This window comes from Olea europaea, chromosome 2, assembly GCF_002742605.1.
Source record: "Olea europaea var. sylvestris chromosome 2, O_europaea_v1, whole genome shotgun sequence".
In the NCBI taxonomy this organism is placed as follows: domain Eukaryota; kingdom Viridiplantae; phylum Streptophyta; class Magnoliopsida; order Lamiales; family Oleaceae; genus Olea; species Olea europaea.
Genome location: NC_036238.1, coordinates 27,636,525 through 27,658,727, shown reverse-complemented (window position 1 = coordinate 27,658,727; position 22,203 = coordinate 27,636,525). Strand labels below are relative to the sequence as shown.

The following is a 22,203-nucleotide window of genomic DNA, read 5'->3' as shown; positions in this document are numbered from 1 at the left end:
CATTATTTCATTTTTAAAGAAATTCTATTATTAGATCCAATTTCAGTTAATCTAAAATAACGTAATTTTCCTATAGGGAGGTCGATATAATTCGATACTAAATATACGTATTTTAATAACAAATTGGATGACGGAGGAGGCCGTAGGTTTATACATGCCTATAAACCCTCTCCCACTTATTATTTTGTACCGTTGGATTTTCACTTAATTAGTCCGCCAAATATAAACAATTATAATGGCGCTAATTATAAAATATTTTTCAATCACCTCTAATTAATTTAGAGTGATAAAAAAATATTTAAATATAAATGCATATGATTTTAGTGCACCAGGTGATGTTTCATTCAATCTACATGACAAGTGATAATAATTAAACATTCATCCATCCATAAAGCGGTAAAAGTGATAATTAAATGAATAATAATTACTAATGGCCCATCCTAAAAATTTAAATTACAACATGGATAAAAAGAATTACATTGTGCCACATCCCGACCCAATTCTTCAATCTTCTTTGTAGTCCACCTCATGTAACAAGAAAATAGGGTCAATTTAATTTTTAGGCCCAAAACTTAAAACCAACTAGGCCATTATCCAATAACATTGGCCCAAGTTTTAAAGAAAAGGCCCAAAAAATTCAAATTACCCCGATTTTCAAACCCTAGCAAGAAAATACACTTCCACCAAAAACACACATTTTCGACGACCCAAAATTAGTTGCCACCGACGAAGCCGGGCCTCCGGCGGCCTGCAACTTGCTACTACCGCAAGGCAGCAGTCAAGCAGCAGCAGCTGCCCTGTGAGGCAGCTGCTGTTGCAACAGCAGCCAACTATGGCCGCTGTCCGATTTTCTTGTATTTTTGGTTTTATTTCTTGCTCATTGTTCTTCCTTCTTCTTCATTAAAATTACAGCAATAACTTTACATTTCTTCTTCAAAATACAAAAACGAAAATGGAGAAAAAAAAAATTTATGCCTTATGACTTACAATATTCCTAGAGAATAACAATAAAAAATGAATTACAATAGGAAGTAAAAAAAAAAATTCTAGGGCCAAAAGTGATTATGAGTGTATCAACAATAACTTTAAACATATTTAAAGCATAAACATGTCAAAATCAAATAACTTAACACCACCCAACTAAAATGCATATTACACTAGGAAAAAAATAATCCTACTCAAGGAATACAATAACCTTGGCTTTGATACCATTTGATGGTTAATGAATTTTAATCATCACAATAGGAAATTAATTTTCTTTTGAAGATTAAAATCATGTAAATAAGGATTTAATTGACCTTGAAATCATTGGATTATAAAATCCTCACATATATAGAAAGGGGAGGAGATAATGTTTTTGAAGGAGCTATTAATGGCCTAGCTAATTGCTTCATCCCTTAGATCTTCTCCATTGTTCTCCACTATATGTTATTCCTTTTTAGGGAATGTGAAAGTGGCTAACCCTAAAATCACCCCAAAATATGCCAATAATGTACACATTTATAATGACTTATTATTTGGAAATTGCACAAATTTTCTTAGATTTTATTGTAGTGGGCCAATTAAGTCACACACCTTTTATTAGAGCCAAGAGAGGGACCTAATTCGACTCACATGATCCAAGACCCAATAGATATTTTCAATTGGGTCAACTCTTAACCAATTGAGATACATCTATTAATCCCAGCTTATTCTACCAAAAAATCGAGATTGCACTCTCGAGTCGAGTGATAGTTATAGAAGCAAATTATGATCCAATAATAATATCATCTGATTATCGTTCCACAAGTCAACCCCATTTGACCGTCAATATGTTGAAACTGGCAAAATGATCGTTTTGCCCTTCAACATGCATTACCCTCTAAGTCCCATTTCATATGACAAACTCGTTGTGATCAAATCACAATGTAAAGTCCAACGATCTAATCGTTGACCTACTGAGCTCATATTCAATTTGCCTAGAAAAACACCTTAGAGTGACGATCGTCTTATCTCAATGATTAATGGATTCCAATATTGTAAGTATATGATCTCTAATTGTTTCAGCCCGATTCCCAAAGCACGGAGATCAATCTTCTATTTAAGACTTCACTCATTGGTACCTCAAAGAACTTGAACTAGCAATCAAAGGTACATTACTTACTCAGGATTTAGGTGACTTGTTTGATAATCAAGTAGAGTCTCATTTCAAAAGGTCACAAATGAGTCATCTACGCGGTCCCGTTCAATATGCATCGAAACACATTATTGTTCCTATTTCAAGATCTAGACAAATATTAATAAGAACAATACAATCTTATCAACATAAAGCGTCCAACTTTATGAACCGATTGTGAACGACATAATTTTGATCACATCACAAATTGTGTCTTACTATACCCGATCCATCGAGTATAAAATTTGTGAATTCCTTTATGATCATAGAACCTTAGACAATCACTTCAAATTATAACACGCAAATAAATGAACGTAAATTCATAATGTGATTTTACGGAACATTACTCGAAGAATGGGCATCAAATTAACAGCTTCTAGATAAACCAGCAGAAGGAGGTGCAATATGTAAGTTCACATTGTGAGATTCGATTTCACTTTCCTGAATCAGATTTGATCTCGTTCTCTCCTCTTCCTCCATTTTCTCCTTTTGGAATCCTGTCAATGACGAATTTATTTAAAATACTCATTGAATACAGATTGCTTGTCAATATACTCACCTCATTGCCTCTTGAGTAACCGAAGTGGTGGTGCAACCTGCACGCATCATTCGGTTCAGACGGGGGCACAAATAGAGATTGAAACAGTTTTAGGATGAGGAACTCTCTCTTCATATTCCTGTTCCTTTTTTAATTGATTTCAAACATATTTCTATTCTCTAATTTGCATCATTTGGAACATATTATTTTAGTTTTATTATATCAGCTTAGTTATTTTATAAATTCTGGGTTTAAGTGTTTCTGTTTGTAAATTTTATGGGTTTATAAAATTATATTCTCCTCTCTTCTACTGTTCTACCTCTATAGTTTTCCTATAGGTCTTGTCACTCGCACACAAAAACACTAGCATTTCTTTATTTAGATTCCCATCATTGATGGATTAATTTAACCTGCTCGCAATATAGAATTGCTTGTTGATATAGATACTGCATTGCCTCTTGAATAACTGAAGTGGTGGTGCGACCTGCACACATACCATTCGGTTCAGACGAGGGCACACAGAGAGATTGAAACACATAAACAATTTAGGATAAGGAAAGCTCTTTTTATATTCCTGTTCCTTTCCTAGTTGATTTCAAACATTTTTATTCTCTAATTATCTTTATTTGAAACATATTATTTTAGTTTTATTATATCAATTTAGTTTGAGGAAAAGGAAATCTCTCTTAATATTCGTGTTCCTTTCCTACTTGATTTCAAACACGTTTGTAATCTCTAATTTTGATTCATTTGAAACATATTGCTCCTGTTTGATTCTCATTTTTGGGATAAAATGTATTATGAAATAGTGATTTTTTGGAGAATGTTTGATTAAAAAGTAAGGAAATTTTTTTGAAATACGTGTATAATTAAGAATGTGCGGTTAAAAATGAGTTTTGAAAAAATGGGCTCAAACAAGGACATTATTTTTAGTTTATTAAATCAATGTAGTTATTTTGTAATTTCTGATTTAAGAGTTTCTGGATGATATATATATATATACACACTTCTCTCTTCTACCTGTATTCCGTTTCCGTAGGTCTTGTCACGACCTACACACAGAGAGAAATGCTAGAATTTCTTTATTTAGATGTCCTTCATTGATGGATTGATTTAAAATGCTCACTAGAAATGGCATTGGTCGTTGATATACTTACTGCGCTGCCTCTTGAATAACGGAAGTGGTGGTGCAAGTTGCACACATACCATTTGGTTCAGACGGGGGCACAATAGAGATTGAAACATAGAAATAGCTTGAAGAAAAGGAACGCTCTTTTTATATTCGTGTTCTTTTTCCTAGTTGATTTCAGACACATTCTATTCTCTAGTTTTGCTTCATTTGAAAATCATCATTTTAGTTTTAATATATTAATTTGGTCGTTTTGTAAGTTTTGATTTAAGTTTCACACATACATGCACACACAAAAACATTAACATTTCTTTATTTAGATTACCGCCATTGATGGACACAAATAGAGATTGAAAAAGGAAAGGAATGCCGTCTTTAAATTCCTGTTCCTTTCTTGGTTGGTTTCAAACATATCTCTTCTCTAATTATGCATCAATTGAAACACATTATTAAGTCTTAATTATATTTTGTAATTTTGGAAGTTCTGATTGCAATGCTTTGGTCTTTAATGCTATGATTTCTATGACATAGTCTACGAGTTAATTTTCTTCTAAGTGGATTTTTCTTCATTGGATTATTCAATTTATCAAGCACTATGTTGTGAGGTTTATATTTATGAATGATTGTTACTTGTCCCTAAATTAAATTTGCTGTCAGAGAATTGGGAATGCATTGCATATTTATTACATACATTCTTTATTAAATGGGAATTCTCATCCTTCAGTGGATTAATTGTTTATTGGACATTTGCACACTCTAAATAATTATCCTAGTTCCAAAGGGCAATCTTGCAATGGTCAGGTGAAATACTTCCATTAATATTCATCATTGTGTTTAAAAGATTTTTTCTTAAAAGTCAAAGCAGGGGACAAAGTACGGGATGGTGGGGTCGAGGAAGGAGATGAAGACAAGGGTAGTTGGGGTTTTTGACAAAAACAGGAAAGAGTCTTGATTTCATAATTTTGAATGGCGAGGCTTCTTTCATTTTTTTCTCTGCATGTTGGTCCTTATATAATTTCTTCTTCTTATACTGTTCTCTTCTGCAATAATAAATTTATAACGTATGTACTATTGGAAAATGGTGACAATCAGCAACGGTCAGCAACACAATCAGCAGCAGCACAATCAGCTAGGCATTTTTGTGATTTTTTAGTCGGTTATTTTTACTGAAGGTCCTAGAATTAGTTAATTTGTTTTGCCACTTGTACATTCTTTGTCTTTTATGTATAGCATCTTTCTATATATAGAAACGAGCTGCTCCCTGTAAAACATAATCTAGAGAATTAAATAAGAATATGGCAGATACATCATTTCCTCTTCAATCTTTGTTCTTGCTGTGTTAAATTTTACATGGTATCAGAGCAAGGTTTTAAATAAAGAACAACATTCATGGCAGCTGAATCAACAACCCTAGACCCAACCATAGCTGCTAATTCAACCAATCCGAATCCTCCCACTCTTCCATCCCCATTTCTTGATTTCAACAATGTTACTAATCCTTACCGTTTGGACCATGGAGATAATCCTTCAGTTTCGTTGGTTCCAGAACTACTCACTACAGACAATTACACTACCTGGTCGAGGGCTATGTGTTGAGCACTTCGACCTAAAAACAAGCTCAGTTTCGTCAATGGTACATTAGTTAAGCCCAAGGACATTGCTGATCCACTTTTTTGAAGCATGGGAACGGTGCAAAGATTTGGTGGTTTCTTGGTTGCAAAATTCTATTAGCCAGAACTTGAAATCCAGCATAGCATTAGTTGATGATGCTTCAGAAATCTGGGCTGAGTTAAAGGATCGATTTACCCAGCAGAATGGGCCTCGCATATTCCAACTGAAGAAGGCGTTGGCTGCACTACAACAAGATCAAGAACCTGTAAGTATTTATTATGGAAAGCTGAAATCACTATGGGATGAATTGGCTGTTTATGACCCAGTCCCAGATTGCAATTGTGGAAAACTTAAAATCCTACTGGATAGATACCAACGAGACTGTGTGATTCAATTCTCGATGGGACTAAATGAATCTTACAGTAACATTCGAGATCAAATCATGATACTGGATCCTTTGCCTCTTGTGAATAAAATTTTCTCTATGATTCAACAACAAGAAAAACAACACACCATGTTATCTGCCACACCCTTTCCTGATTCTATGGCCTTCACTGTCAAAAGGAGTTTTACCCTTTCCAAACCCAATGTCAAGAAGTCATTTCCTCAAAAACACGAAAGACCTTACTGTACTCACTGCCATATAAATGGTCATCTTTTGGAACATTGCTTCAAGCTGGACGTAAACTCCATAACAGGAGTAAGACATCTGGTCCTTTTGCAAATCTGACCTCTCTAGACCAAGAAGAAATAGCTGAAGAGAAAATGATCTTTACCAAAGATCAATATCAACAACTATTGGCCCTAATTCAACCAAGGGATGCTACTATTGCCACTCATTCAGTAAACCAAGTCCAGACAACTTTCAATCCCACAGTCAGTAGTCCACAGGATATCAACATGTCTGGTATATCTCTCAGCCTTTGTTCTTTAGCCCAAACAAAACAAAATTTTACTGATCTGCCCTAGATCATAGACACTGGTGCCACAGACCACATGATATGTAGTACTTCACTTTTTACATCCATTAAATCTCAACTTCCATGCATTGTAAATCTGCCCAATGGAAGCAAGGCACCTGTTAGTCATATAGGCACAGTTAGGATCATAAGAAACCTTATCCTGAAGAATGTCTTATGCGTACCCTCTTTTAATTTCAATCTAATTTCTGCTAAACAATTGGCTAACTCTCACACTTGTTGCTTCATTTTCTTCTCATACTCTTGCTTTATTTAGGACCTTTCATCTTGGACCATGATTGGCATGGGTTAAATGAGGAATGGTTTATATCACTTGCTGGTCACTGAAGTGCCTCCAACAGCCTTAGTTGATCATTTTTCTTTAAATAAGAGCATGTTTGCTTCAGCTTCTTCTAGTAATTCTGTTGTTTCCCAGCTATGGCATCTTAGACTTGGCCATACACCTTTCTCAAGGTTGAATTTAATTTCTGATCCTATTGTTAAGAAAGATTTACTCGAGATGTTCCTTGTTATGTATGTCCACTTGCAAAACAACATAGATTACCATTTCCTGTCAGCACCCATAAAACCAAACAAAATTTTGAACTCATTCTTTATGATATTTGGGGACCAAGTTCTACAGAAGCTTATGATGGATCCAAGTATTTTTTGACCATTGTCGATGATTTCTCTAGAAGTACTTGGGTTTATCCTCTTAAAGCAAAATCCGACACTAGGACCTGTTTAGAAGCATTCTGTAGTTTGGTGGAAACACAATTTAGTGCTAAGATTAAAATCCTTCGAAGTGATAATAGACTAGAATTTCAAATGAAGGACTTCTTCAATAAAAAGGGCATTATTCATCATAGAACCTGTGTAGAATCACCCCAACAAAATGGAATTGTTGAAAGAAAACATCAGCATCTCTTGAATATAGCTCGATCACTAAAATCCAAGCCAAACTACCTGCAAAATTCTGGAATGATTGCATTTTAACTGCCGTGTATATAATTAGTCGTATCCCAACACCTCTACTGTCAAATAAAACTCCTTTTAAGTTATTGTTTAACAAATAACCATCATATTCTCACATGAAAACATTTGGCTGCTTGTGTTTTGCCTCCACTCTATCTAGAGACAGGAAGAAATTTGACCTTCGAGGAAGAAAATGTTTTCTTCTTGGGTATCCTTTTGGTGTAAAAGGATACAAACTCCTAGACCTCAACACACAATCGATTTTCATATCTCGTGATGTTATTTTTCATGAAGGACATTTTTCATTTAGTGACACAACCAATCATGCTCCCCTTCTTCCTGTTGTTACTGATTTTCATCAGACTATAAATCCCTCAACCAACATTCCCTCTCCACTTCAATCATCTTCTATGGATCCCGCAACCACATCCTATTTTCTTCCTTTGTCCCCTAATACAGATTCTCCTTTTACACATTTAGAGTTAGCCTCTCATAATGAATCCCCCGTTACCTTATCATCTGATCCACCCATTGAAAACACACTTAGAAGATCAACCAGGATATGAAGAGCTCCTCAATATCTTCAAGATTTCCACTGTCAACAAGCTTCCCTCGGCTCACCTACTCAATTTGCATCCAAATTTCCTTTAACACATTCATTTCTTATCAACACCTGTCACCAACTTACTTAGCTTTCACCTCTTCTATTTCCTTACACACTGACCCCAAACATATAAATAGGCTGTCAAGGACCAAGACTGGTGTAAGGCAATAGAAGCTGAACTTGATGCCTTAGAAGTCAATAATACTTGGGTTGTTACTGATCTCCCATATGGAAAAGATGCTATTCTTTACAAATATGTGTTCAAAACTAAGTAAAAATTTGACGGCACGGTGGAAAGGAAAAAGGCTCGCTTGGTAGCCAAGGGATTCACTCAACAACAAGGAGTGGATTATCGTGAAACTTTCTCCCCAGTTGCTAAAATGGTCACTGTCAAAACTCTTTTAGCTCTAGCTACCATTAGAGGATGGCATCTCCAACAATTTGACTTCAACAATGCTTTCCTTCATGGAGAACTTAATGAGGAAATTTATATGAAACGGCCTCCTGGATACAATAAAGGAAAATCTGGCCAGGTTTACAAACTGCTTCGCAGCCTTTATGGCCTTAAACAGGCTTCTAGGCAATGGTATTCAAAATTCTCTACTTTTCTTATCTCTTTTGGCTTCATTCAGTCCAAATTGGATTATAGTTTATTCACCTGGTCTGATGGTGAACATTTCACTGCCCTACTGGTATATGTTGACGACATTGCTGTGGCTAGCAATTCCCTTGATTCAATCAATATGATCAAAGAATTTTTAAACCAACATTTCAAAATTAAAGATCTTGAAAATTTACGATACTTTCTTGGCATTGAAGTAGCCAGGTCTCCACTTGGCATTCACCTTTGTCAACGCAAATACACTTTAGACATTCTGGCAGACTCAGGTATACTAGGATCAAAACCTACCAAAATTCCTATAGAACAAAATCAAGGACTCAGCAAAGACTCTGGCCTTCCTTTACCTGATCCCAGTGTTTATCGAAGACTCATTGGCCGACTCTTGTACCTTACCATAACCAGACCAGACATCAGTTATAGTGTTCAAACTCTCAGCCAGTTTATGGCTCACCCTTCCACCATTCACCTAGCTGTTGCAGACAAAATTCTCAAATACCTTAAACGTGCTCCTGGACAAGGTATTATTCTTTCTTCATCATCTTCCCTTAGTCTCCAAGGATACTGTGATTCAGATTGGGCATCTTGCCCAGACACTAGACGATCTACCACCGGATTTTGCATTTTCTTAGGCAACTCTCTCATTTCTTGGAAATCAAAGATGCAAAGTATTGTCTCTCGCTGTTCAGCTGAAGCAGAATACCGTGCCATGTCTACCACTTGTTCAAAATTTACTTGGTTAAGGCAACTACTTGTTGATTTAAAGGTTGATCACCCATAACCTGCCATTCTCTACTATGATAATCAGGCTGCATTGAATATAGTTGCCAACCCTATATTTCACGAACGTACGAAGCATATTGAAGTCGACTACCACTTGATTCACGACAAAATTTTAAGAAGGGAGCATAAAGACTGCTTATGTCTCCACACATTCTCAATTGGCTGATATCTTTACCAAGTGTCTACCATCCCACATCCTTTCATCTCACCTCTCCAAGATGGGAATAATTAATATATATTCTCCATCTTGTGGGGGGGGGGGGTATTGGAACATGGTAACAATCAGCAACAGTCAGCAACATAATCAGCAGCAGCACAATCAGCAACATAGGCATTTTTGTAATTTTTCAGTTGATTATTTTTACTGAAGGTTCTAGAATTAGTTAATTTGTTTTGCCACCTGTATATTCTTTGTCTTTTATGTATAACATCTTTCTATATATAGAAATGAGCTACTCCTTGTAAAACATAATCTAGAGAATTAAATAAGAATATGGCAGATACATCATTTCCTCTTCAATCTTTGTTCTTGCTGTGTTAAATTTTACATGTACCCATAGACGAGTCATTTCATGGGTATTTACTTTAAGCTTTAATTTATTTCGTAATTTTCTTGATGTTTGTCATTTTTTTATGTACAGGTTCTAGCTTTTAGGGACATAGGTCCCCAGCGGTCACTCACATTCTTATTATCCCTAAAGTGAAGGATGGCTTGACTGGAATTTCTAAGGTACTTCTCTCCATTGTTTCAATGTTTTAGGGCATGCCTCGATTCAATTTTAAACTATACTTGTGGCTCAATTTTTGTTCAAATTTCATGTCACTCTAATCTGATATGAAATGTTTACAATCATAGTTGCTTCTAACTTGAAAATATTGATGCCAATACTTTGGTTTTAATGCTCGACTATTGAGCTCCTCTGCCTTTTCCCAATGCAGATGTTTGTTTTGTCGCCTTTCTAGTAATTGCCAAGATATGATTCTCAGATGAGTTTGTCACAGTTAATTAGCGCATAACGTTATAACAATGATAGAACTCCATCAAGTTTCAGGCCCCTGAAACAACTTTTTGACAATCTTTTGACACCTGGTTAGTGCTTTGCACTTCACAAGTGAAAGGAGAGAAAGAGAGGGTGGAGAATAGGGTGAGAGGGAGAGGAATTGGAGGTTTCTCTTTGAACTCTAAAAGAACTTGTTTGGTTTTTGGGTTCATTTTTATTTTCTATGGCCACATTATAGGCTGAGGAGAAGCATTGTGAGATTCTTGGCCGGCTGCTTTACACCGCAAAGCTCGTTGCTAAACAAGAAGGCCTTGAGAAAGGCTTCAGGCTCGTGATTAACGATGGGCCTGATGGATATAAGTATTCTTTCTTATTTGCTCTCGACCATCAACTTTAAGTTTCTGTCTTCCCTTCTATCTGAAATCGGGTTTTGACAGGCCAATCCGTTTATCACCTTCACATACACCTCCTTGGAGGACGCCAAATGAACTGGCCTCCTGGTTAAACTGGATTTGATCTGCTAAGTGGTTTTAAACAGTGATGCTTCTTCTAAATTCTGCATATGATTCAGGATTCAATTGAGAAGAAAATTTAGAAGTTGAAATTGAGTTCTTAAATTTGTATTTTTATCTTTTCTTCCTCTCAGATTTGAAGTGGATGAATGGTTTTGTTTGCATTTTTGTGGTTAGTTGTCTTTTCCTGGCATCGTTTTTTTGGCTGATCAACTGACTCTTCTATAATCTTACTTTATAAATTCAGAGCAGTACATCTTCAGCACGTTGGATCAGTTGATGGCAGTTCCATGTCTTCTAAATATGTATATTCATTTGACTTCCTGGAAGTTGCCTCAGAATCCGAACAATCTGCCAAGACTTCCCGTACCAAGTTGTTGTCTTTGCCTGCTGTATTGGAACGTTCGGTATCTGAGAACTCTGATGGCTTGGATCTTTTCAGTTCACCCTTTTCATGAGCTCAATATGTTGATTTGTTCCAGCAATCTCCTACTTCTTCAGCTCCAACTTTTGTTTCGGATCAGCCGCCCCACACCCTTCCATCATCATCCTTAGACTTGTTTGCTGAGACGCCTGATCAACAGAAATGGTCTGCTGGTTCCAATAGAAAATTTTTTGATGTAGTGTCAAAAAATAACGGATGAGCAACATCTGACATGCCTCCGTACATATCACCTATGGGAACTGAAAACGCAATCCCTACAATGATATTAACTTTTGATAGGTGTCTTCTAGGAAACATAGATCCATATTTGCAGGATTCTCCTGATCATCAGCCTTCTCAAGAGATGTCTACTTTATGGCATTAAAGTGAACAAGATTTTGTAGCAAATGCAGAAGCAATGAGAGCTCAAGTAAGTTGTTTTAAACAGATGTTATAACTAAAATTTAAACAATCATCTGGACCAGTATCATATTATCAATATTACCTGATTTGATCTGCCAAGTTGTTTTAAACAGTGATGTTTCTTCGAAGTTTTGCATATGATTCAGGATTCAATTGAGAAGAAAATTTAGAAGTTGAAATTGAGTTCTTAAATTTGTATTTTTATCTTTTCTTCCTCTGAGGTTTATTGTGGATGAATGGTTTTGTTTGTCTTTTTGTGGTTAGTTGTCTTTTCCTGTCATTAATTTTTTTGGCTGATCAACTTACTTTACTATAACCTTACTTCTTAAATTCAGAGCACTGCATCTTCAGGAAGAGTTGGATCAGTTGATGGCAGTTCCATGTCTTCCAAATCTGTATACTCATTTTAACTTTCTGGAAGTTGCCTCAGAATCCAAACAATCTGTACTATGTGGTTGTCTTTGCCTTCTGTATCAGAACGTTCAGTATCTGAGAACTCTGATGACTTGGATCTTTTCAGTTCACCCTTTTCATTTGCTAAATATGTTGATTTTTTTTCCGGCAATCTCCTACTTCTTCAGCTCCAACTTTCGCTTCAGATCAACTGCCACGAACCCCTCCATCGTCATCCTTAGACTTGTTTGCTGAGATGCCTGATCAACAGAAATGGCCTGCTGGTTCCAATAGCACAATCTCTGATGTAGTGTCAAAAAAATGAAGGATGGGCAACATTTGACATGCCTCCAAACACACCATCTATGGGAATTGAAAATTTTATCACTGCAATAATACCAATATCTTATAGGAGTCTACTAGGAAACACAGACCCATATTCTCAGGTTTATTCTGATCATCAGCCTTCTAAAGAGACGTCTACTTTATGGGATGAAAGTGAACAAGATTTGAAGCGAACCCAGAAGGAACGAGAGCTCAAGTAAGTGCAAATTCTGTCTGGCTATGTGAAGCAAGAAGATAAATAAGTTTGGCCATGGCCAGAGAATTTGATTGTAGTATATATGAACAGAGAATTTGCTGTTAACGTTGTCCAGTCGAGGAATACATTCGAAGATTCCAAAGGAGAACAGCCAATTGATAACAATGTTGAAGTAGCTAACCAATCACAAAAAACCATACTTTAGATCAGGGCCGGTCCTGTGATTGTCGGGGCCCGAGACAAAGTTTATAAATTAGGCCTCCGAAGAAATCAACCTAAACACGAAGTTCGACGAAAATTATGGAATTACACCCTTGAGAATTTCCCCGTCATAACTCATGAGCCTAGAATAAAAATTTAACATCAAATACCAATACAATTTTGAACATGATCATCAAACTTAAGGAAATAACAATTGCACAAGAGCACATTTAATCAAACTTAGGGAAATAACACATTTAATAAGAATTAATCACCATTAAAACAGTGTCATCAACAAAATAAATTACTTCAAATTTATCTTTTACAGGGGACAACCACACGGAAGCTATTTGCCTATTTACATAAATTTATACCTTCTACCATTTTTATCTTGAGAACTTAATAACTGAAATAAAGCAAAGAAATTGAAAAACACTATTCTCAAAAGACCCCTCCACAATAAAAGAAATGCCTTGAGTGAATTAGCAATGCAAACAACTCAAAAGATACCACTTATTTACTTCCTATTTCTTCATGGAAATGAGTAATTGTCCAACATTCTTCTAGTCATTCGCTTATATATTTCTTCGATTTCACATAGCCACGCTAATCCACTACCCACTCCTTCCTTATGACATGCTAACCATACAAGTATAGCAATAGTTAATTGCAAATCAAGGTATCAATACATCACTGACTGGAAATTCCAACGCTTTGCATACCCAAGAAATTACTCTCAAGCAATTCAAATCCAAAGCATTTAAAGTATAATCACTCACAATTCACAAACTTCTTGTTTTCTTTGTCTTCGTTCCGGTAATCTTCCTGCAATTACTAAATTACAGAATGCAGACCATCTGCAAAGTGCAAAGATATCGTTAAAAAATAATATTGTGAGATTCAAGATTTTTCATTTTATCCGAGTCTATGACCAACTGACCATGCCTATAAATCTGTAGGGTGGCAGTCCAATACAAAAATGGCACAATCCCATTTGGGAAAACATGATAAAGACGAATGCTTTACTGCATAATACAATGAAAACCCATTTGGAAAAATATGATTAACAACAAACCTGTTTCCAGTTTCCTAATTCTTCGTGTAATCGTATGAGGTGAACTTTCCGCATTTGTCCAATTCTAACAACAGGGGCGAACTGGTGTCCGGTGAAGGGTAAAACTAGAAAAGATGAGAAGAGAGACTGGAGCGACAGATGACGGACTAACGGAGTCGCGGAGACGAGACTGAGACCGACGGCAACGAGGAGGCCCTGGAATTTCGAATTTGGGAATTTCAGATCTGTTGGCCTTGTTATAAAAAAAAAAAAAAAAAAAAATTCTTGGCCAAAATTAGGCCCTCTCCGGTCTTGGGCCTGAGGCGCAGGCTTCATTGGCCTCGCCTCAGGACCGGGCCCGCTTCAGATGCTAATCAGGATTTTGGATTTAGTACAAACGAGGTTACAATATCTTTCAGTGTGTTGTCACATGATTTCCACACGCTTCTTTCAGTGGTTTGTTCTTTTACCTTGGTTGAACCTTCTTGCACCAATGACTACGTAATGACGTGGCCTTTGTGCCAAGACGTTGTATTTCCCCATCTTGTTTAACATGAATTTCTATTGCGTCTCCCAAAGGCCTTCGAATCTAATCATGGAATATGGATGAAAATCCGTGAGGATAAGATGAAAAAATGCTCTCCCCAAACAAATCGTACATATGATACAACTACTCTTATATCAATTAGTATTCACTCCTATTTCTGTTAATAGGATGGAGTACATTCAAATGAAAATAAACACAATAGTCTGATCTTCCTGATGTGCAATCTACTAATAAGGTACCTGGATTGCGGTGGTCTCAGGGAGTATCGAGGCAAAAATAGTGGAAACGTGGTTTTGACCATATAAAATAAGAAGTATCGCAGTACTTCGAGCATGTTTATGTTGCAAGAACACTAGTCTTTATGTTTGTTTTATTTTGTGTTTATGAACTCTTGTTATAAATTGGAATACCTTGCTACGTTTTTTTATTCATTTTTGCGTAAAATGTCTTGATATGTTATTGATGATGAAATTAGGGTTTTTCATTGAAACCTTATCTGTGAACTTTTGTTTTGCTCTATTTCGATCAATCCAAACAAAAGCTCAGTGTTGAGAAAATTGAGGTTCGAAAATTCAAAGAGTGAAAACTATGTATATAAATAAGTAAAAACGAGTTTTCAAAATTATTTATAATCTCAAAAAGCAGCACAAAATAGATCAAACCTCATTTATTGAAATTATAAAATTACAACCAATCAGATTCAAATTCGAGCTTAGAAAAAAGCCGAAAACTAATTATAATTTATATATAATCCGAAAATAGGGGATCTCACTGCAATAATTTGAAACTTAAAAGGACTATATCTCTAATTACAATCAAATCTATTATTAATACTTCCACTACAATTCCTAGCCTTCCAAACCAAAAACACGGTACAATCAAAAGTTCCAGTAGAACCGAATCCTTACTGGCAATATCAAATTCCAACGGCAATAATTGCCCAATTATTAAATAAATGTCGAAATTAAAAATTTGAAGCCCAAAATTGTAGAGAGAGAGAGAGAGAGAGGGGGGTTGATTCAGGCTCGGTCTTTCCTTTTCCGTGAAAGAAAACGAACTGAAACCCTAGAGAATTTTGAATAAATTAAATTCTCTCCCTCAATATTTGAGCTGAAAAAAACCTTTTTTAAATACATTTTTGGGTAATTTTAATTTTTTTTTACTCTCTTTTGAGCTTGGGGTTTGGAATCTGGAAAATGAGCAGCAGAAAAGCAGAGGAGCGAAACGAGAAGATTATAAGGGGTCTCATGAAGCTCCCTCCGAATCGAAGATGCATAAACTGCAACAGCTTGGTAATAATATTAATTTGTTCCATTTTTTGAAAATTTGATTCATATTTTGAAAAAGTTATACCTTTAACGAAAATCTCTACTCGATTGAGATATAGAAACAGTATTTGCGGCTGTTTGATTGCGAAAATTCAGTAGTAAATTGGGCTGTTAAGAAAATACTAAGCCCTTCTTCTAGTTCTTTTGAAACAATACTGGAATAACAAATTAATTTGATTAGCTTCTGGAGAAATGATTTTGTTACACACGCTGTAGTGCCTAATTCAATGCTAAAGAACCTAAAGTAATAAATATGAATCCTAATTTCTTTTTCGTTAAAATTTTAGGATTTATATAGCTTCAGATACCTGTTAATGGGATTAATGTTTTGAGTTGACTACTAATTTGTGGCGGCAGGGACCTCAATATGTTTGCACAAATTTTTGGACTTTTGTTTGCATGACTTGCAGTGGAATACAGTAAGTGCATTTTGCTCACCACCATTAAAGAGTATGCAATTCTGATATGTGCATGGGGTATTCTACAGCATAACGTGACTACATGTCATGTCTCCTTGGATCACTTCCTTGTGGTGTTCTTTAGAACAAATTTTTTTCATCCTTTATCATTTTCTTTTGCTTTGTAGTTTATTGACGAAGAATATAATTTCAAGACATCAAATTAGAAAAATATTCTTGTTTGTGCAGTCGTGAGTTTACTCATCGCGTGAAGTCTGTTTCTATGGCTAAGTTTACTTCTCAAGAAGTGGATGCTCTTCAAAAGGGTGGTAATCAGGTAAGCAAATATGACATGTTTTTTCTCTGATAGGCAGCTTGTTTTCCAGTTTGCTTACAAGGCATCACTCATTCAGCGTGCCAGAGAGACATACTTAACGGCCTGGGATCCACAGCGGCAGAGACTTCCTGATAATAGGTGCAAGATCTATTTCATGATCAGAAGTACCTGTCAATTGCATAACTGGAATGTTAACCGTGTCTTTTTCTTGCAGCAATGTTGATAAAGTTCGTGAGTTCATAAAGAATGTTTATGTAGATAAAAAATATGCCCTGGAGAAGTCATCTGACAAACCACCAAGAGATACACAGGTTAGGTTCCTGGACCAATGTGATCACTAAAGAGGGTTCCAGAAAAGACGTTTATTAGGTTTACTTCTTTTAATTTATCCATGACAATTATTTCCATGCAACCTTAAATGGAGACTAAATTATGATCATACTCTGATTTGTCAGAACGCAAAACGCCAGGAAGATGAGACAAGGCGAGCAAGTTCATACCATTCTTATTCACAAAGTCCACCATATGATTTTCAGTATGAAGAACGACGCTATGGGAAACACGCACCTGGACTCACTAGAAAGCCTGGGTCAGATCGAGGCCCATATGGAGAAAAACTGTCTAATTTCTCGAGTCCTGGCCGTGCTAATGATAATGTATATGAGGACAGGTCTGATGTGCTATCACCTTCCTCCCAGAGAGACATCGGAAGCCACTTCAATGCAACGTCGATAGAAGTTGGACGGCATCATGTGGTTTCCAACCATTTAGATGCATACACCAAAAGAGATGGAGGAAGAATGCTGCATCCACAGGTGAGGATTCTCATGCCTATGTGCATTCTGGTAAAACAGGGAGTTACTTGGACCTTTCTACAGGTATTGGTTTTTGGTACTTGATTTTATTAAAATCAAGGATCAAATTGAGGGCAAAACCTTGATTATGGAGTTCTTTACTGTCTTATTCTTGCATGCTTCAAAATTTGAAGAATTTTGTCTTATTCTTGCATGCTTCAAAATTTGAAGAATTTGCGTTTTTCTTTCTGACTATTGGATGCACTAAGAATGCAATGCCAATTGTGGAATAAATAGCATGCCAACATTTCCCCTCCCTTGAAAAAAAAAAAAAAGGAAAGAAAGAAAGAAGATCAGAGAAACAAAGAGAAGGAAAAGGAAAAAGAAAGTGAAAATGAAAATTTTCAAATCTTATCACTATAAAATTTAAATTGTCCTCTGTACAAGTATTGTTACCATCTTCTTAAAATTGCCTAATTCAATTTCTGAGCGATGTTTAACAGTTATTATTATTATTATTAGTATTATTATTATTATTATTATTATTATTATTATTATTATTATTATTATTATTAAATTCCTGCATATAAGTTGTGGTTTAATTCAGAAGACAATTTAGCAATTTAAAATGATCTAAAATTTGTAATTTTTCTTTGTTTACTCTCGTTTAGTTTGTGGATGTATGGACATTTTATTAAAACTCTCATTTAGAGTTTATGGTTGGCATACACCATTACTAGAGATATAAAAGCAGATTTTTGATTTTTGATTTTTTTTTTTTTTTTAAACATGAATTGCCCCTTCCTTGGGGCCTTATTAATATATTTTGTACTTTGGATTTTGTGGAAAAATAAGAAGTTGGTTTCTGGTTGTGATGGTTACAAAATTTAAACTTTTAGTCTTTAATAATTGAGAAATTGTGAGGAACATGATAATATTTTGCTTAATGATGATACAACGGCAGCATTGTCATTTCATTAATCCAGTAACATAGATATGGTTTTCTCTAGCCGAGTCCTTGTCTCTAGTTCCTATGTTGATTGTGTCTTGCTGGCCATTAATTTATCATGAATTTTTTGGATAGTTACTATTACCTGTCATTGACTGTTTTACCTAATTTACTGACTCTACAATAATTTTAAATCCAGAGAACTGCATCTTCAGGTTCAGGAAGCTTTGGATCATTTGATAGCAATTCCATGTCTTTCACATCAGTAAATTCTTTTAACTTGCTGGAAATTGCCTCAGAATCCGGTCAATCTGCTGAGACTTCCCATCAAACACAGCGTTCAGTATCTGAGAACTTTGATAGCTTGGATCTTTTCAGTGCACCCTTTGCAACACAAAATGTTACCTCAGCATCTTCAGCAGCTGGTATGACTCAATTTCCAGACTCAAGTCCAGCTCAATCCGTTGATTTGTTCCAACAATCTTCTAATCCTTCCGTTCCAACTTTCAACTCACATCAACCATCCCAAACCCTTCCTTCTTCATCTTTAGACTTATTTGCTGCGATGCCTCAGCAGCAATCCTCCAATGGAAAAATCTCCAAGGGAATGCCAAAAAATGAAGGATGGGCAACATTTGACAGTCCTCAGAACGCATCATCTATGGGAATTGAAAATTCAACCCCTGCCATAGTACCATCTTCTGACATGAGTTTTCTAGGAAACATAGATTTGGGATCGCTTGTGCATTGTCACTCCTCTCAAGATTCTTCTGACCATCGACCTTCCGCAGATATGTCTAATCTATGGCATGAAGGTGCACAAAATTTTGAGGCAACCACAAAAGCAACGAGCATTCAAGTAAACACTATTCTGTTGGCTTGCGTGTACAAGATAAATAAGTTTGGCCTTGGCCAGACAATTTGATTGTAGCATATATGACCAGGGGAACATGAACTTGATTCTGTTTATATTCAATGATCTTATATGGAAGTTATATGCTTTTAATGTTGTGCAGTCGTGGAATGCATTCGAAGATTCCAAAGGAGAACGTTCAATTGAGAACACTGTCAAAAGTAGCGAACCAGTCACCAGCCCATTTACTTCAGATGCTGCCTATCAGTGTTTTGGATTTAGCATACACGAGGTTGCAATATCTTCCTTTTAATGCGGATGAATATGTTGCCCTTCTTGCACTTAGTTGCATGCTTTTTTTTGTTTACAGTCCTTGGGTAATGATATATTTCAAAGAGCTGCAGACAATACTGGACCCCCTTTATCTAGTATAACATCTCATTCCACGGTATTGTCGCATGATTTCCGCGCGCTTCCTGCAGCGGTTTGTTCTATTACTTTGGTTGAGCCTTCTTGCACTAATGACTAATTTTTCATTTAAATTGGTGTTCGCTCCTTCCATTCATGATATGTTTCCACTCTGTTTATAGGATGTAGTACATTCAAACGTGACAAATCACAAGTCTTCCAATCCATTTGATCTTCCCGATGATTCTGACATGGAATCTAGTAATATGGTATGGCTTGTTTACTTTCTTTATTTTCTTGGTCCTGCATTAAATGACTTGCTCTTTAGATCTAGTGATAAGTGGACTGGAGGCTTCTTATTATTAGTATTATTATTTGAAGTAAAGAAAAAAGGAGTGGGGTTTTGATTAATGTTTCTCATGTGAGTCACAAAATGACAAGCAGTGACTTCTGCTTCATTATGGATGTTTTACTTTGCCCCTGTTTTCTTTTATTCTTTCCCCATTAAAATGAAAAATATGATCGTTATCCATTACATCGTCACCAAATTTGAATTTCTATATTTTGTGTGGGGTCCATAACGACTATATTTTTCATTCTCATTTTTACAAAAATGGGAAACAACCCCCCCCCCCCCCCCCCCCCCCTTGTTTGTTCTTGATTGATACATGACAAACTGTGATTTAGAATCTTAGATTAGTTGTTAAATTTTCCATTCAGAGCTGCTAACTAGATCACATCTTAAATGCTTTTGGAGAGCATATACCTTTGTTAGACGGATAAATCCTATGATCTTTGTATGTGTGGTGCACCTACTAGGGTGTTGATTAATGGAAAGTTCATTTACAAACAAATTAGTAGAGTACTTGTTGATTGGCTTTTATCTTGTGGGCATGTCTGTGTCCAGACATATCCAGGGCATGGACTTGTGACCCCAAGAGGTGTGTTCATGCTTCCTTGGTTTTGTTGAATGTGAACTCAGTAAGACGTACCATGTGCTTAGTTGAAAAAAGGTTGGATCTAGATGCTTTATTCTGTTATTACATTAGTTGCCTGGGATCTGATTGACCTTTATACTTTTTAAGAGTGACGGATGTGGTGGTGTAGGAAGGAAGAGGCATTCTTGTCATCATTTATTAAGTTGCATTTAACTGGAACTTGCTTATCATTATAGTAACAATATTTATCAAGATAGATTGGTTTAAAATTTGGAAATGTTTAGTTGTTTCTCGCTTTCTGGAGAGAACTGAGTGTGACACTGATTGTTTCTTTTTCATTTTTGTACAATCGTCTTGTATTAATCAAGATTACAAAATGTGGATATTTTGTTGTAGTTAAAGAGAATTGTTGAAGTGAATAATTTCTAATTTTGATGATTCATGTTTAGTCTCAGTTCTGGGACATGAAATCTTTGCAATCGGCACTTCCAAATAGCAGTTTACCAACTTCCTTTCTTGGTGCTGTTACCCAGTCTTCGTTTCCCCCAAATCCAGTTACAGGCTATGTTCCTGGTGGAGTGACATTTGATCCTCCCATAGGTATTTCATTTTCATTTGACTATCATCCTTTTCAAGAAAAATGGGACGTCTTCTTCAAGGAAAAAATCTTTATTTTATCGTTATGTGTCCTTTTTGATGAGGGTATACCCTGCAGGCTCATTGGGATTTATTGCAGGACAATCACCGAGCAACCAGTTACCGTATGTTCTCTTTCTTTTTCCCCGTTGACTGATTTTATGTTTGTTGATTACATCTATGTTATTCTCTGTTTGTGACTCATATCTTTTGTGGTTGGCCTCTAAAATATGTCAAATGTTTGACTTACAAGGTTACGTGATATTGATCGATTATTTATGAAAGAAAACTAGATTGGAAGAGGAAATTTTAATTAACCTGCAACTTGTTCAACGATAAAGTGGAAGAATTAAAAAGCTGTAATTTGGGTGGTGATATATGTCATTCAAATGCTTAAATTGTGAATTTCCTATGTAAAATACCTTAACTAACTGGATTCTGGATTCAAGTAATTGCCTCTGTATACTGCTTGAAAATAAATCATAATCATCCATGATCATTTGTTTGGTATTCTTGCAGGAATGTCCCGGCACAAGGCCATGTTGCATCTATCGGAGGAAATCCTTTTGCATAGGATTCAAACGAGTCTACTGAACTTTTCTAGCCAATCTTGCATTTCTCTTCGTGGACTCCAAACTGACAGAGCTCTTCATCTATATGGCTTTCACGTTCTTTGCAAAATGAGTCCTGGCTTTGAAAATCCTGTGTAGTCGTTCGTGACTACCAGTCGAACTCCTGGGGTTTGTATTATTACCATTAGCTTACCATTCCAACTGAGAGTGTAACTGTAGGAGCTTTGAATTGATTGTATAATTATAATAGTGGGGATTTTCTCAACCTGTCCGCGCACATTCTTGAATGGCTTAGTCATGTAATATTTATTGTTCTGGGAGCCTCTGGTTTGTGTAATCAGTACATTTTGTTTCGTGTTCAAGAGATATTTTCATGTATACTTTTTGTTTCGTGTTCAAGAGATATTTTCACGTCGCTTGTTATTATTATGGTTGATGATTGATCTAGAGTTCGTCACATTGTCGAATTTCATAAATCTTGTGTTCTTTCATTGTCGAATTACATAAATTTTGTGTTCTTC

At 35.9% G+C, this 22,203-nt stretch overlaps 2 protein-coding genes and 1 long non-coding RNA gene across 5 annotated transcripts; all 3 read left to right on the top strand.

Annotated features, from left to right (window-relative positions):
* Nucleotides 1-7,929: 7,929 nt before the first annotated feature.
* Nucleotides 7,930-9,371, top strand: LOC111374861 (uncharacterized mitochondrial protein AtMg00810-like). The gene is made up of 2 exons (XM_022997617.1): nt 7,930-8,135; nt 8,270-9,371. Exons 1-2 carry the CDS (start codon nt 7,930-7,932, stop codon nt 9,369-9,371), a joined length of 1,308 nt encoding a protein of 435 aa, XP_022853385.1.
* A 624-nt stretch (nt 9,372-9,995) lies between these two features.
* Nucleotides 9,996-12,863, top strand: LOC111369402. Its single transcript, XR_002698114.1, has 3 exons — nt 9,996-10,103; nt 10,613-11,740; nt 12,069-12,863. It is a non-coding gene; the product is annotated as an uncharacterized LOC111369402 (long non-coding RNA).
* Nucleotides 12,864-15,442: 2,579 nt separating this feature from the next.
* On the top strand, nt 15,443-22,105 carry LOC111369382 (probable ADP-ribosylation factor GTPase-activating protein AGD14). 3 transcript variants are annotated; one of them, XM_022990879.1, is made up of 13 exons: nt 15,443-15,761; nt 16,155-16,216; nt 16,445-16,532; nt 16,609-16,670; nt 16,747-16,843; nt 16,988-17,347; nt 18,475-19,134; nt 19,292-19,420; nt 19,499-19,630; nt 19,719-19,805; nt 20,924-21,074; nt 21,190-21,235; nt 21,630-22,105. In XM_022990879.1, exons 1-13 carry the CDS (start codon nt 15,666-15,668, stop codon nt 21,682-21,684), a joined length of 2,025 nt encoding a protein of 674 aa, XP_022846647.1. In that variant the 5' UTR covers nt 15,443-15,665; the 3' UTR covers nt 21,685-22,105. The 3 variants fall into 3 exon arrangements, with proteins under 3 accessions (XP_022846647.1, XP_022846663.1, XP_022846654.1); XM_022990886.1 differs by having other exon boundaries at nt 15,444-15,761; nt 19,499-19,612; XM_022990895.1 differs by lacking the exon at nt 16,155-16,216.
* The last annotated feature ends 98 nt before the right edge of the window (nt 22,106-22,203 follow it).